This window comes from Hemicordylus capensis, chromosome 7 (assembly GCF_027244095.1).
Source record: "Hemicordylus capensis ecotype Gifberg chromosome 7, rHemCap1.1.pri, whole genome shotgun sequence".
Taxonomy (NCBI): Eukaryota; Metazoa; Chordata; class Lepidosauria; order Squamata; family Cordylidae; genus Hemicordylus; species Hemicordylus capensis.
In genome coordinates, this window is record NC_069663.1 from 25491471 (window position 1) to 25507818 (window position 16348).

The 16348-nt window shown below is 44.6% G+C and overlaps 2 protein-coding genes across 5 annotated transcripts in view; one reads left to right on the forward strand and one right to left on the reverse strand.

Annotated features, from left to right (window-relative positions):
• Positions 1–13538, forward strand: part of LOC128332614 (uncharacterized) — a 48449-nt gene extending 34911 nt beyond the window's left edge. Inside the window, exons 4-6 of one of the 3 annotated variants that reach the window (XR_008310700.1) lie at positions 7896–7994; positions 11463–11751; positions 13204–13538. Coding sequence is in view for 1 of the 3 variants with exons in the window: in XM_053267112.1 (XP_053123087.1) it covers positions 7896–7994; positions 11631–11751; positions 13204–13311 (328 nt within the window). In the remaining 2 variants the exon portion in view is untranslated. Of the gene's footprint in view, positions 1–7895; positions 7995–11462; positions 12065–13203 lie in introns of those variants that run through there. The other 2 variants (XM_053267112.1, XR_008310707.1) reach the window with 2 other exon arrangements.
• The window catches only part of LOC128332608 (homeobox protein otx5), a 42681-nt gene that overhangs the window by 842 nt on the left and 25491 nt on the right, over positions 1–16348 (reverse strand). For both annotated transcript variants that reach the window (XM_053267096.1, XM_053267095.1), the window contains 2 exons: positions 6828–7045; positions 2013–2164 (listed from right to left, as the gene is read on the reverse strand). In XM_053267096.1, the coding sequence (XP_053123071.1) occupies positions 2013–2164; positions 6828–6924 (249 nt within the window). In that variant the 5' untranslated portion in view covers positions 6925–7045. The remainder of the gene's footprint in view (positions 1–2012; positions 2165–6827; positions 7046–16348) is intronic.

Sequence of the window (16348 nt, forward strand, 5' to 3'; positions counted from 1 at the left end):
CCGTAAATTAACCTGGTGTCTCAGTTTATTCGGCAGAGATCAGTCTCCTATATCTCTGGAGGCTTCCTGCTTTTACTGCTGTCTGCTGGTGGGTTATCACACGGGTTGTTCCTGACTTAGGATAATGCACCTATGCACATCTGTCACCTACATGTAATCAAGCAATGTGTATATGAATAATAATGAAAAAAAATCGTGTTTGTGACTTCCAGTTTGTTTCCAATGCCTTTGCATTGCATCACAAGGAAATATGGTGGTCAGGCTGGACAATCTGTAGAGAGATGGCCACAAAAGCACTAATGAGGGAAGATCAGTGGAAGGGCCAAGTGTAGGGGTGTCCAACAGCCAATGGCCATTGTGGCTGGGGATGATGGGAGCTGTAGTCCAACAACAGCTGAAGCGCCTCTGGTTAGCCAGCCCAGGCTTAGAGGGCCTGCTGTACCCCGCAGGCTGTCTGCTGAGGAACAGGGATCCAACTGGATATAATAGCCCTCCAACTATAACTAGTTGGAGGGCTAAAGGCCCCCTTCTCTGAGTACCAGTTTCAGGGGAGTCACAGCAGGAGGGAGGGCATGCCCTCAACTCCTGCCTGTAGCTTCCAATGGCATCTGGTGGGCCACTATGCAAAACAGGATGCTGGACTAGATGGGCTTCCTTGGGCCTGATCCAGCAGGGCTGTTCTTATGTTCTTAATGGGAATAATCCACCAGAGGGTACTGCAGTAAGTGCCTACACACACAATCGCAAGATTAATACAATCATAGGATCTTTTAACAAAGAAATGTTACCAAGTCCTCTTTGTCAAAGAAAACAAGATAGAAGAAGGAAGTATCTCAGGCGCCAGAAACCTCTGCAATCACATTTCTGGGTTTCCCTTTACCAAAACAAGTGTTCTTTTTAGAAACATAAAAATTGGGTTCTTCTCTTGCTATTTGTTTGTACATTAAATGGTACTAGTTACAACTGTTGCTACTGCATTACGGTTTTAATGGAACTTGGGAATATAGCAAAACGAACAGTAAAAAGGAAACTAGGATTCTTCTAATCGCACCCCAGGCTTTACACTTGAAGAAGCTTAGAAAACCCACAAAGGTAGGGGAATGAATCCATGCCATTTGACTGTTCTGGCCCCCAAGTTCAAAACGTTGCCTAGAGAACTTTATTGCTTAATTTTGTCATTTCAGCCTCAGTGCCAGTTTTGCTAGTTGTCTGTAAGGCCCTTTTAATTACCAAAAAATGACAGCAAGAGTCAGGGACCAATTCAAGCATTACATTTTGTACTCAAGTACAATAATTCACACTCAAGTACCAAACACATGTATGTCCTGTTAAATGCTCCCTACTAATTGAGCAAAGAGGCACCTTTTTAAAGTGGTGATTCTCTTTATCGAGCAGGGGGAGAGCAACTGGCCCTATCCATCCTCAGCACAGCATCCCTCCAGTGGCTGTTGCTGGTGTCCTTTTTATGTTTGTTTTTTAGATTGTGAGCCCTTTGGGGACAAGGAGCCATTTTTATTTATTTTATTTATCTATATAAACCGCTTTGGGAACTTTTGTTGAAAAGCAGTATATAAATATTTGTAGTAGTAGTAGTAAATAAATGTGAAAGTCTAGAGTGGTTTGAATTAGACGTGTGTTGCTTTTAACCACTGTGGTCAGGCAGGAAAAAGCTGAGCTGTCTAAGCAGCCCCATATGTATTAGAGCAACAGACTGGGAAGCCAGGCCAGAATCAGCAGCTTTATAGGACCTGGTGGGACCTGATTGGTCCACTGCATCACCTGACATCTGCCTAGCTGGTAGCTGCAATACCGCCTTCTGGCCATCTGCAGTGGCGCCAGCAGAGAGCAGACCAGCCGCTTTCTCCTCAGGCTAGCTAAACTGAAATGGCACAGAGAGTAAGCAGCTTTGGTCAGTGCTAAAGCCTCCAGTCTGAGAGCCCTGCAATAGGGCATGCCTGTGTATCAGGGTACGCTCCTTCATTTCTCCACCACAGAGCAGCAGAGACCCCCACCTGCACTCTGGATTCAGGCAGGTTGATCTTCAGCGCCACCTCCTCCCGCATGAAGATGTCCGGGTAGCGGGTCTTGGCGAAGAGCGCCTCCAAGATGTCCAGCTGGGCCCGTGTGAAGGTGGTGCGCTCACGCCTCTGTTTCCGAGGGGTGGCTGCAAAAGATTGAGAAAGGGAAAGGAACAGGAACAGGTCAAAACGTGCACTTCCCATAACTTGACCAGAATTACATCTTCTTTCTCTCCCCACCACCCACGGCTCTCTCTATCACACACACACAAACATGCACACACACCTGTCCGTGTTGGACTACTGGTACATCCTTAGTTTACAGTATATTATATTATTACCAATAGTAATCAATAGCAGCAACAAGATACTTGGCAGAATAAATAAACAGAAAGTAGTTCCTCGCCTTGACAGTGAGTTTCATGGCTGAATGGGGATTCGAATTTGGGTCTTCCCAGTCCTAGTCCCACACTCTCACCACTATCAGCACCTAGTGCAACTGTTTAAGAACATGTATAATGTGGTCTCTCTAGGATACCCCAGAGACCAATCTGGCTGCCGCATTCTGAATGAACTGAAGTTTCCAAGAGCACTCCCATGCTATGAACCTGTTCTTTCTGGAGGAGTGTAACCTTGTCCAGAATAGGAAGTTCTATCTCGTCTTGTGGATTATGGCCCTCAACAAGGAGTACTTCCATCTTGCTTAGATTCAGATTCAGTTTATTATCCCTCATCCAGCTCATTACTGCCTGTAGGCAGGCATTTACGGGGCTAATGCCATTAAATATTAAGAGTAGCACAACTAAACAAAGTAGCAACAACATTTGTGTTCTTGCCAGTGGTTGTTGTGATGCACTTTATGTAATTTATTGCGCCTGGGGATGGTGGGAGTTGCAGAACAACAGCTGGTTGGTTGCCCACCCGTCATCAAAGAACCTCTGATAAGCTTCCGGGGAACTTCATGGGTTCCCAGAACACAGCTGGAAAACCATGGCTCTCAAGTCCCACAACACACCTTGTCAAAGTAAAAGAAGAAACTGAACTTCCTCAAGACTGCTTGCTTGACTAACCTGAGGTTCTCCAGCTTTTGTTGGACTACAATTCCAGTCATTCCCTGCCAGACTGCAGCAGCTGAAGAGCCTCTGGTTAGCCACCTCTGTCCTATGTGGTATTTGACTGTCACTGGTAGCTGTCAGCATTTGCTAAGATAAACACGTGAAGTGTGGGGAGGAGCCAATATGGGCGACAAGCACCAGTTAGCTAGAGTTGGCCACAGACGGCTCCATGGCACAGGCTCACTATGTATCCAGGAACAGATCTCTCTCCTTTTACTTCAAGCATAGCATAATGGTTAGAGTGTTGAACTAGGGCCGGGAAGACCCGAGTTCGAATCCCCATTCAACCATGAAACTCACTGGGTGACTCTGGGCCAGTCACGTAGCTCTCAGCCTAACCTACCTCACAGGGTTGTTGTGAGGATAAAAATAAGCATGTACACCACTCTGAGCTCCTCGGAGGAAGAGCAGGCTATAAATGTAATCAATACATAATATCATGACCAAGGGCCCTGGGGCGGCCCAGGAAAGACATCAACACTCTGCTCTGATAAGCTGGTTTAGGCTAGAGGAGCTTCCAGGTAGATTCTGCAATCCCTCAGCACCTGGACAGGTTTTGTCCCTTGAGTGGTGATAATGCATTTCCCTTCGAAGTAGATTAGATAGTGACTTCTCATTTCTCCTAATCAACATTTAAAAGATTAGGGCCGCCCAGCCAACACAGGGCTGATCAGCTCAGACCCTCCTGCAGGTGTTGACCTACTGCTCTCACAATCCCTCACTATTGGCCACAGTGGCTGGGGATTGTGGGAGCTGTAGTCCCAAAACATCTGGAGGGCTGAAGCTGAGCAGCCTTGTTTTCAATAAACAACAGCAACAAGGGTTGCTGAAAAGAGAGTCTGTTTTCTTTTCCGTTTAAACACCTTAAGGGCAGTGTTCCCTGTAAGAGGGATTTCCAGGCGTCGTTGACTACAATTCCCATAATCCCCAGCCAAAGTCCATTGCAACTGGGGATGCTGGGAGTTGTAGTCAACAACATCTGGGAATCCCTGTTACAGGGAATGCTGCTTCAGGGGCTTGTTAAGAGTCTATGAGATCAGGAGACTCTAGAGCATTGCTGAGCAAATTTGGCCCTCCTTAAGATGCTCCCAGACTATGGACCACTGTGGCTGGGGATGATGGGAGTTGTAGTCCAAAAACATCTGGAGGGCTGAAGTCCTACCTCAACTGGGTGGATTTGGCCTTGGATCTCAAAGCCACAGCTCTTTATCTCAGCTTGCCAATAAGCCTATTAGACAACTAACAGGGCAGTTCACACCTTGACATCATCGCCTCCTCCTACCCAGGGGTGTGGTCACCATTGGACAAATGTCCCTGAGCTGCTGGCCACTCCAGCTGGTGAAACCTCTTTTCTCTGTTAGCCCCCTATTAACAGAGCAAAGAGGCACCTTTTAAAAGTGGCGATTCTATTTATTTAGCAGCGATTCTCTTTATTTAGCAGCGGGGAAATGCTTGACTAACAAGCAGAAGGTTGCCAGTTCAAATCCCCACTGGTACTCTATTGGGCAGCAGAGATATAGGCTCCTACCCTAATCTGCTCCTACCCTAATTTGGGAGGTGGGTGCACTCCCGTTTGCTGATCCCGTGTGTCGATTTTTCTTAAATCGGGGGAGGGCGTGCTCATCCTACCCAGCTGGGGCCAGCTTCCCACCTCCAACCTCACTTTCTACCAAGTCAGACCCTTGGTCTATCTAGCTCAGTATTGTCTACCCAGACTGGCAGCGACCTCTCCAAGGGTGCAGGCAGAAGTCTCTTTCTCTCTCAGCCCTATCTTGGAGATGCTGCCAGGGAGGAAACTTGGAACCTTCCTTCGGCATGCAAGCAGGCAGAGAAGGGCCCCATCCTGCAAGGGGAACATCTTACAGTGCTCACATGTAGTCTCCCATTAAAATGCAAGCCAGGGTGGACCCTGCATAGCAAAGGGGGCAATTCATGCTTGCTGCCACAAGACCAGTTATCTCTCAGCCTAGCGTACCTCACAGGCTAGTAATGTGAGGATAACTATAGCTATGTACACTGCACTAGAAGACTCTTTGTATGGAGGTCATCTTAACAAATGCAAAACATACAGAGCTTTATTTCGCCCTTCATGTGACTATACTTAGCTAAGGAATCTTTCTTTCTATCTATCTGTACAGACAAAAATTGGTTGATTTTGCTCACTGGGCATAAAACAGTACCAGGCTGGTTTCTCTCCCTTGATGTAACAAAAGGAATAAATATTTGGGTTAAATGATAGAAAGAGGCCAGAGGAATTATCCCAAATAATGGCTTGAAGCCACTCAAGGTCATTCCATCTCTTAAGCTACACAGGTCTCCACCTGGATACCCCATACACCTCTCTGCGTTCCCTGGAGAATGGGCAGAATAAAAATGAGGATAAATTCTTTTATTTTAAGAAGGGCAACAAACTAACTTTCTACCCAAAGGGAAACTTGGATCAAGAAAGGATGTAAATGCTGGGAACAATATTTGAAATATGTTAATATTTTAAACAATATTCTAGATCAAGATTAATTAGGGAATAATTACATTATTAGGGAATAATTTAATTTAATTTAATTTAAGCCTGGATCAGGCTTAAGGATGCAAAAGGAAAGTCTGTTTCAGAGTATTAAAATTTATTACAGCCCCTTTGGCATCTTGTGGCATTTCCCTCCTTTTCTATTGAATGTTTTTTGAGTGTTTGAGCCCCCTCCTATCCCTAAAAAACTAGAGGCTGTTGACGAGAGAGACATGTTGGGCTGGCATACTTATAAAGCCCTTTTCACCCTGGAAATTTTTATTCTTTACATATTTATTTATTACAATATGAGCTAGCCGATATTGCTCAAAAGCGACAATCCAATTGCCGTTGGTTATATACATACATAAAGACCCAGCATATGCCTCAATCCGAGTTCCTGTTATTGTTTATTATTTATTTAGCGGGTTGATCCCTAAGCCATTTGCTGCAGAATACCAGGATCTGAAGGAGTCAGGATCAATTTTAGGTGATCTCTGAGGGGTCTGTACAACCCCAGTGGAATCTTTTTTTTTTTTTTTTACACCTTGCTGCCTCTAGAGGCACTCTTTATAACCCGCTCTACCTCCAAGGAGCCCAGAGCGGTGTATTACATACTTGAGTTTCTCCTCACAACAACCCTGTGAAGTAGGTTAGGCTGAGAGAGAAGTGACTGGCCCAGAGTCACCCAGCTAGTCTCATGGCTGAATGGGGATTTGAACTCGGGTCTCCCCGCTCCTAGTCCAGCACTCTAACTTTGTCAGATTGTCACCGTAGTGAAATTAACTAGTCCACATCCATGACAATGGATAGTTGGGCTGGGCCCTTTTTGTTACTGGGTCCACCTTTTCTCTAAAAATAGAGAAGAGAGCCAGCGTGGTGTAGTGGTTAGAGTGCTGGACTAGGAGCGGGGAGACCCGAGTTCCAATCCCCATTCAGCCATGAAACTAGCTGGGTGACTCTGGGCCAGTCACTTCTCTCAGCCTAACCTACTTCACAGGGTTGTTGTGAAAGAGAAACTCAAGTATGTAGTACACCGCTCTGGGCTCCTTGGAGGAAGAAGAGCGGGATATAAATGTTAAATAACATAAAAAATAAGCTGCTGCATTTTGCCCTCTTCTTCGCCTTACCCAAACCAATGCAGCCAAAGCTGAAATCAACGAGGAGGAGGAATTTTGGAAATCCACTTACTGGGGTATCCGACCGCGGAATGCAGCAAATCCATGCCTGGCCCAGCCAAGGTCAACCCGTTGACCGCGTAATGTGGTTGCTTGATGTAGGACATCATGCTCAGGAGGCGGGAGTCCCCAACTTCTTGGTCCTCAGCTTCTTGGTCCTCCTTGCTTAAATAGGCTGGTGCCTACCTAGGTGATCCCAGTCCACTCAGCATCCAAGGGCAACTGGAAGAACTGCAACAACAGGCAAGGAAAGAGATATGCAAATTTGTGGCCGCCTCCCCAGGCAAGGAGAGGTGGGGAAAAGAAGAGATGAGCCAATGGAAAGCCAGGAGAAGTGGGTTTAAGGGGATGGAAGGGCCCAAGATGGTTTCAACAGGTAAGCCTTTCTCTTGCCTCAGCTCCTGCTGTGCTCAGGCTTTTGCCTAGAACCGCATTGATAGTCAAAAGTTAAACCACACACCCCACTCGCTCCATACAGAGGTAATGACATGGAGAAGGAGGGCTGAAGGGGGCTGGCATTTTAGCAACTCAAAAGGGAGCGTTAATGGGTGCCAGTAGGTCAATCAGCCCCACACTTTGGGGGTCTATTATTACCTAAACTAGCAAGCTAAGTCAACACATTAAAAACTCTGGAAGGCCTCTTGGGTTGCCTGGGGAGCGGGGCAGAAGGGGCAGGGGAAGGTTATTTTGCATTGGAGGGACACCTCACTGCTAAACAAAAGCTGCAAAAAATTTAAATATATATCTTATTCATAATTTATATTTGTACATCTCCCCAAACTTACGTCTCCACTCCCCTCTCCAAACTGTATTGTTGCATTTGGAAACACTCAATTTGGGACGGAAAGTTAGATGCAACATGGAAAAGGCTGTGCAGTGTGATTGTTGAAAGACTGAGCTGCAATTCCTGACTTTCCTGGTTGGAATCTCTCTCGCTCCTGCCATTTTCTCATGAGGTAGGCAAGTTGCTTTCTGTCAGCGACATGCCCCACATATGCTGTAGTCGTAGGCAAGTTGCTTTCTGTCAGCGACATGCCCCACATATGCTGTACTGAGATAACTAATGTGGCTTACTTTGCAGGGTTGTTGCAGAAATGGCTGAGGTCATGTGTGTGGAGCTTCGTATATCGGCTAAGTATTATGACGGAAAGTTAGATCTACCTAAACAACCTCCACAAAGGTGAGTGAATGATTGGGGCATGGGCTCACCAGAGTTTAGCCTCACAGCCAGGGCCCTGCAATGCCCTGCAGCAGAAAGACAAGTGCCTTTGAACATGTGCAGAGTGCCTTTTCCTCATCTTGGAACAGTTGCAGCCTGACCTGTCAACACTGATTTAGTGTTTTATTTTTTCACTGCTTCTATCTGGCTTTTCTTGCAGAAGCAAGCCAAGCAGGCTCATATTTTGCCTGATGGCCTGTATCCTAAACCCTGATCTTAGGAAAAGCCTTTGAGATTCTCTGACTCTAACAGTGCCCCCCCCCCCCCCGCACTCCAACCCGGAAAACCAGGGAGCAAACCTGCCAGGCCTGAGGCTGGCACCTCGGAAGTAACTTGTAAGCAGTTGTTAGGCCAAGGCCAAACTAAAATGGCACTAAGTTGCAAGCAGCAAGTTTTCAAATTCTCCAGAAGTGGATGTTGTGCAAAGCAGAATTACCAAATACTGAGTCAGACTCTTGGTCTATCTAGTTCAGTATTGTCTTCACAGACTGGCAGCGGCTTCTCCAAGGTTGCAGGCAGGAGTCTCTCTCAGCCCTGTCTTGGATATGCCAGGGAGGGAACTTGGAACTTTCTGGTGCTCTTCCCAGAGCGGCTCCATCCCCTAAGGGGAATATCCTACGGCACTCACACTTCTAGTCTCCCTTTCATATGCAACCAGGGTGGACCCTGCTTAGCTAAGGGGACAAGACCAGCTCTCCTCTCTGGACATGATGTGAAGAGCCTAGAAGTCAGCAGCTTATAAACTTCTGAATAAGATGGCGCACAGGAAAGGTTGGTGTCATTTTGGTTGGTCCTAAGGAAGGTGTTACTAGATGGTGACTTTTTAGATTTCTTTCTAAACACCTTAACCCTTTTTTGTACATGCTGCTCATCTCAAACCTATTCAATCTTCTCATCCCAGCCTGGAGTCTAGCCTACCTATGGGGCAGCATAAACCATGTGTGAATCTTACCCAATAAAGCAGCCTGAACAATCCCTGCAAATTGGTCTCCCCCTAAGCCTCTAATTTCTCTCTCTCCTTTAGAAGGAGAAAAGGACCATGACTTTGCTGCAGGAGCATTTAAGGACATGGTGGTGGCAACCAAAACATTCTCTGCACACCTTTTCTCCGACTCCTCTGCAAACAATATCACCCCTTCCCCATGCAAGAGAACAAAGAGCAAGCTGTGGATGGTGTCCCTGGTCTTTTGCGATGTGCAAACCCTGGGTGTTCCCCGGTCACTGGGTTCCATGCAGACCCTTTGCCTCCCTTCATACTAGTCACTGGAAGTGAAGAAGCATTCATGCCACTGAGTGTTTTTGTTTATTCAATGTCCTTTTATCTCATTTGTATGCAATGCAACCCAGTGGGACTGAAAGGAAAAGTGGCTGCAGCCAGGAAAGTGTCCGATGGTTGCTACCACCATGACTGTCAGAATTCCTGGTGGCCCATGAAATCCCAAACTAGGTTATCAGAAGTCCCCGTGGCTGAAAAACTTGGACCTTATGGCTCAGCTGCCCACAGTGCGAATCTGAGAGGTCTGAAGTCCAAATATGGGCTAACTGGATTGGCCTTGGGGAATCACTCTTACTCAGCCTTAGTTTTCCCCATCTGTAAAATGGGAATGACAGTGGGGAAAGTGAGGAGGGAAATCTCTGTACCTGTCCAGAGCTTCAGGAAGGATGTGCAAAGGGACTCACCTGGGTAAAGGGACTCACTTGAGGGGGATGAGATCTGGAGAGAGGCTATTTGGGGCAAGGGTTATCCTGGATTCTTTAGTTCCTTTCCTTAATAAAAACTAGCTTAATTTTTTCTGGGTTGCGGACTTCACATCTGCACCTTGAGCTCCAGTTACTCCAAAATGACAAATGAATTATGGTGAGTTATTTATTAACGGGGGTGGGGAGTCTGATGCAAACAGCACCACTCACAGTGGTGGCCCTAGGAAAAAAACTGAACGGGGCAAAGAAGGGGAAAAGTGAACGGGGCAAAGTGAACGGGACAAAAACTGAACGGGACAAAAAAGGGGCACAGAAGGGGCAAAGTGCATTTATGTCTGGGCCAGCTGTGTCCCACATTTCTGAAATAGAAATGGGGGGGACATCTGGAGGTGAGGGGGCCTATCCCCCCTTGCAATCCTACATTAACCAGGAATTAATCACCTCTTGGAAGGTGTCATTGTTTCTTTTCCTCTGGTCTAATTTGCTTTCTTTTGTTGTTTCCTTTTGTTATCTCCCCACTTTGGTCTTCAACTTGTGAGATTGAAAAGGATGGGAGAAGTTCTCTCCTCCTAGGGGCAGAGCAAACAACCAAACAGTAATCTACAGATAAGGCTTCCCTATCTGCAATGGCTGGATTGCACAAACAAACCCCATAACCAAACCCCATAACTCCATTATTTCTTTGGTTGACCTTGTCAACAGGGAAAGAGGAAGCGAAGGGGTGGTGGGAGAGTTGACTCACACCAAGCGACAGACTGACATTCCGCTGCTTTCTAACACCCTTAGATTGGTTTGTTAAAGTGTGTGTGTTTGTGTGAGTGTGTGTGTCTGAAGTAGTCCTAGGCCCACCCACCCACTCCCTCCCACCTGCATGGAGCCACAACTCAGTGATAAAGCATCTGCTTTGCACAAAGTCCCATATTCCATATTCGATTCCTGGCAGCATCTCCAGATAAGGCTGGGAAAGATTCCTGCCTGAAACCCTGAAGAGCTGCTGCCAGTCAGTGTAGACAATACTGAGCTAGATGGATCAAGGGTCTGACTCAGTCGAAGGCAGCTTCCGATGTTCCCCTGACTAAAATGTGTCTCCAAACTGGCTGTTGGTCACAGTAAGAAAAATCATTTCAAAAGGCACTGTGTCCAAGTTAATAGCTGTCTTTAGCATTGTTTTAGGAAAATTGCCTCAATTTGGCATTGATTATAGAATGCTTCCTCAGATCCTTAAAGCTGATGTTGAGGGGACAGGACAGGATTCTCCCTGCCACAAGAGTTATTTCCAGCAGTAACCACCTTCTTTTAGAATCCTGAAATGTTCCAAAAGCATCCTAAGGCCGCTACCTATGCACTCTTACCTGGGAGCAGTTTCCCCTGCTAACTGAGCAAAGGGGCCCCTTTTAAAAATGTCAACTCTCTTTATTTAGCAGGAGGAGAGCAACAGGCCCTATCCATCCCCTGCACAGCATCCCTCCAGTGGCTGTTGCTGGTGTCTATCTTAGGTTTATTTTTTAGATTGTGAGCCCTTTGCGGACAGGGAGTCATTTTATTTATTTATTTATTTACATCTAAGTCTTTGTTGTATTCAGATTAAGTCCCATTAAATTCAGTTGGACTTACTTCTGAGCAAACCTGAAGAAGAGCAGGCTGATGGGCCAGTTCATTGATGTTTATTGACGCTGCATTTGTCTTTTTTCAAATGCACATTCTGCTTTCTGGTCTAAATCAATCAAGGCTCTTAAAGTGGGCAAGGGAGGCATGAAAGCCCTTGAAAACCATGCATCATCCAAGTCCCTGCGCATGTCACGGACAGGAGGAATGTGACCACTGCCATTCATGCAAACCAGCTTCCTGTCAGCAAATATTCCACACCAACACCCTCGGGGAATTAATTTCATGCAGGATCTCCAAGACCCACCTCAGTGCCTATAGTGGCCCGATTTTGTGTGAAACAGAACTTCCATCAGGATGCAAGACGTATGAATCTGCAGACTGGTCTCAGGCTCTAAAGAACCAGGCACAGGTATGTCCAGGTATTTCCCGGGGGTCTTTGGGGTCTCTTTGCTTCCCGAATCACAGGCTCCCTGCACTTCACGGAGAGCTGCTTTTGAAACTGAGGTGTGCTTTGAAAGTAGTTTGTTTGCAGTGCAGAATGATGAAAGTTTGCAATGCGGAATTCTTCTTTGAACAGAATACTGTTCAGAGAAGAAAGAAGGAAAGCACATCACTGGGGTATGGAACTTGGGGATATAGGAAACTGCCTTATACGGAGTCAGTCAGACCCTTGCTCCATCGAGCTCCATATTGTCGGCCCCAGGGATTCTCAACAACGTTGGGTCCCCAGATGTTATTGGACTTCAACTCCCATAATCCCCAGCCCCAGTGGCCTTTGGTGGGGGATTATGGGAGTTGAAGTCCAATAACATCTGGGGACCTAACGTTGTTAAGAATCCCTGGCTCTGCACTGACTAGCAGCAGCTCTCCAAGGAGTCTTTGCCAGCCCTACTTGGAGATGCTGCCATGAATCGAACATGAGACCTCCTTGTCTATGCAAAGCAGATTATCTGCCACTGAACTACAGTCCCATGGAGGTCTCTAGTGAAGCAGAAGGGCTGAAGGCTGAATTAGATGTGACTGGAACATAAGAACATACGGACAGCCCTGCTGGATCAGGCCCAAGGAGGCCCATCTAGTCCAGCATCCTGTTTCACACAGTGGCCCACCAGATGCCGCTGGAAGCCACAGGCAGGAGTTGAGGGCATGCCCTCTCTCCTGCTGTTACTCCCCCCGCAACTGGGACTCAGAGGCGTCCTGCCTTTAGCCCTCGGACTAGTAGCCAATGATAGACCTCTCCTCCATGAAGTTATCCAAACCACTCTCAAAGCCATCTTCAAGCAAGATTTAAAGCAACATTTGGGGAGGGGCGTTGGGCTTAAGGCTACCTCAGTCACCTTTAAAGCATGGGTGGTATAAAGTGCATACCTTGTAGACCAACATCATCTGAAGACCCTAGTTTGGGAACCCCTGTCTCACAAGATATATATTTTTTTAAATTAAGGATTAAATGTAAAGTGTGCCGTTGAGTCGGTGTCGACTCCTGGCGCCCACAGAGCCCTGTGGTTGTCTTTGGTAGAATACAGGAGGGGCTGACCATTGCCTCCTCCCGCACAGTATGAAATGATGCCTTTCAGCATCTTCCTATATCGCTGCTGCCCGATATAGGTGTTTTCCATGGTCTTGGAAACATAGCAGCAGGGATTCGAACTGGCAACCTCTGGCTTGCTAGTCAAGCCATTTCCAGATATTATATATGAAGTGCTTTGAACACTTAAATGATTTGAGAATTATCATCAATTATTATGGAACTCTTTGGACCCCTGCCAAAGTCCCTTTCACTTTGTATATTGTGATAATTAAGTCAACAAAATTTGACAAGACATTACTATTTTAATTGGATTTTTTTTTTGTTCAACAGGAAAATTGGCATCTTGTTCCTTGTAAAGGTCGTTTCAGAATTGTGAAGGGTCCCTTAAAAACGGCTCTCTTTCAACTGGTTGTATTAATATTTAAGCTACAGAAATGACATTTCCCCTAATTAGCTTTAAACCATTAACATCGTTTTTTATTTTTGTTCACAGGAACATCACTGATGGTTTTGACAGAATACCTCACAGATAAGATGCCACTTTGCAGGGTTTCACAGATAATTTTCCAATACTGTACTCTTTCTAGAATTAGAGAGGATTTGATCAAACAAACTTTGGATTATTTTCATTTATTCTCATTATTCGTAGTCGCTTCCTTTTTTGGTGTTGCTTTTTTTTACATGTACCGTATTTGTTGAATAATTGTGCATGTATGTGTTGGAAAATTTTGAAAAAACATTTACACATGGGTGTGTGTGTGTGTGTGTGAGTGTGCGTGTGCTGTCTTTTTCCCAAATGGGAACTTAAGTTGATTTTGCTATTATTATTATTATTTTTGGAAAACAATTAGAACATCTTATTGCTGGGGGGAATAATAACAGTGTACCAATGCTTGAAATATTAGACACTGAAATGGATGAGCTGCTTAATGTAAGGAAACTGATAAACCTCTCTTTGGGCTTAGTGAAGTATGCAAGACCAGAGAGGTTTTGAGTGGGCAGATGTTGTTTTGCCCCAGATATTTTCCCATTTAAAATACTGTCATCTCTTTGCAGTGTCTGGGATTATAGGTTTATACACTGGCAGCAAGTATGGAATGAGAATCCCTTAAAACAAAAGCAACAAAGCAGGCAAACAAAAAGCTTTGGATTGTTTGTGTGGGCTGCTTTTATACTGATCAGATCAAGACAATTCCCCTGTAAAATCATATATAATAACACATACACTAAGAAAATGTATACATAGTTTACAGGTTTTTCCTTTTGTGAAAAAACAAAACCTTCCAAGTTCCTCCACAGTCCTCAAATGCTTAAAATCAGTTTCAAAACATTGGGTTTTTTAAAAATGTTGTTAATAATAGCAAAAGCTGAAAACAACTTAAAGTGACACAAGACTTCTAAAGTCTTATGTAAAATTCTAAAGGCAGAAGCATAGCATCCTTCAAAATCAGATACATGGTAAGTACTGCCATCTTTAAATTTTTAAAATGAGGTTAAAATAATGCTAATATCTTGACTACTACTGAGGCTCCAATCCCATCCAAACTTTCTTGAGAGTAAGCTTCACTGAACTCAGTAGAACTTTCTTCCAAGTAGACATGCATAGGATGGCACCGTTAGTTGAATCTTTTGCTTTTAATGCCTTTTTTAAAAAGCAGACATTTATCTGCTTTTCTTGGAGGAGGCGGTATATGTATTTATTGTCATGTATTTTAAGTAATATAAAACAGATTTCACAGCATGTTTGCAGAAAATAAGTATCAAAACTCCACATCCCATAACTTCAAGCTAACTAATCCTTCCACCTGCAATGTTTTCCCCAACAAAAACTCACACACAACACACACACATCATTTGTTGCAAGAGAAAGAAATATATATGTTGCAAATAGCAGCTTCCCAACAGGACAAAGAGCAGGTGTGTGTGTGTGTGTGTGTGTGGTTGATGAAAAATGTCAGGGGGGAAGGGGTTAACCCACCTTACACTGCAGTTCAGATTGGGGAACCCTCCACGGGCTGCTATTTAACCTTCTCTCTCTCTCTCTCTCTCTCTCTCTCACATGGCTGTCTCAAAGTTTATTAAAGACCTTGGCAAACGGCCCTCCATGGGCCCCCTTCTACCTGGGTAAACCCCAATAGAGTTGCTCTACTACTCAAAGGCACAGAGTGATTGGAGGGCAGGGATAGGGATCAGCAAGGGACCTTTCTAAGAGCCCTACTGCCCAGCAATGCTGACCCCTAAAACTGGTCCTGGATGGAAATGTGATGATGCGTCACATCTAGTTTGACCCTAAGGATGCTCACATCTTATCTTGTAAATGTTGCTGTCATCAAAGTTTACAAAACTGTGGTGATAGCACATGTACAAGATAAGATGTAAAATGTGAGTTTCCTTAGGGTCTCTTCTAAATTATCAAAATGCTAGTATCAAAGCCGGAGAGGTGTGTTGGGTGGACTACACACAGAGCAGCAGTTTAGTCAAAGGCAGTTTTTCAAGGATCACAGATTAGTTTTACATTTTCTTCTTATTAATATTTTTCAGAATACAGAACAAGGAAAATAAAATGTTCATGACATCTTTCCATGCTATGAAATACAAGTCAGAAAAGAACAATTATTTATTTATTTGTTTGTTTGTTTATGTAGAGATTTAATTAATTTTGGAGGAGGCGGTATATGAGAAAATTTTAATAAATAATTAAATTTAATATACTGTCCAATCCACAGACTCAGGGCGGTGTAAAAAACAAGAATAACATCTGAGATTTTAAAAATCTACATGATGCACCTTTTTCTAAAAAGTAATATAGGGTAACCATGTTATTCCACAACCATGAGCAGAAATCCAGGCTAAGTTAGTCACGTCTAAGCACAACTGAAATAAATTAGACAAGTTAGAGATGACAAATTTATTAATATTCATATTCATTTCCATGGGGCTTAGTCATGATTCACTCAACCTGGTTTTATCTCCCTCCTTTTTTGTTTTTTTGCTACTTGCCTTCACTGAATATACTCAAGTACAGTACGTTTCTTTCCCAAGTGTTACGCAGATGCTTTCTTAACAGTGGGAAGGAACTGCTGCCGTAGCTGTACACCATTTACCGGAATGCCTAGAATTTTGGCTGCAGTGGTTGATCAGAGATTTCTATGGAAGAAGCCCAATGTAGGAAAACCTATTGTTTTAAAAGACCAAAATAGGATGATGGGAGAATGGGCCAGCTTCTAGGTTACACGGAATTCTTTATCAGGTGGAATAGGAAGGATGCAAAAATTCAGGTGGATATACAGATTGTAAATGACTGAAGCCTCCTTGTAGGATATAGTCCTATATCAACTCACGTTGGGCCAATCAAAAATGTAATTTCACTCACTTCGTTTCTTAATTTAGAAGGACCTACATGACCATCCAAAGAACCCCTACAGAAGTGGCATAACGTCCTACCTTTTCTCCCACTTACACACCCACACACGTG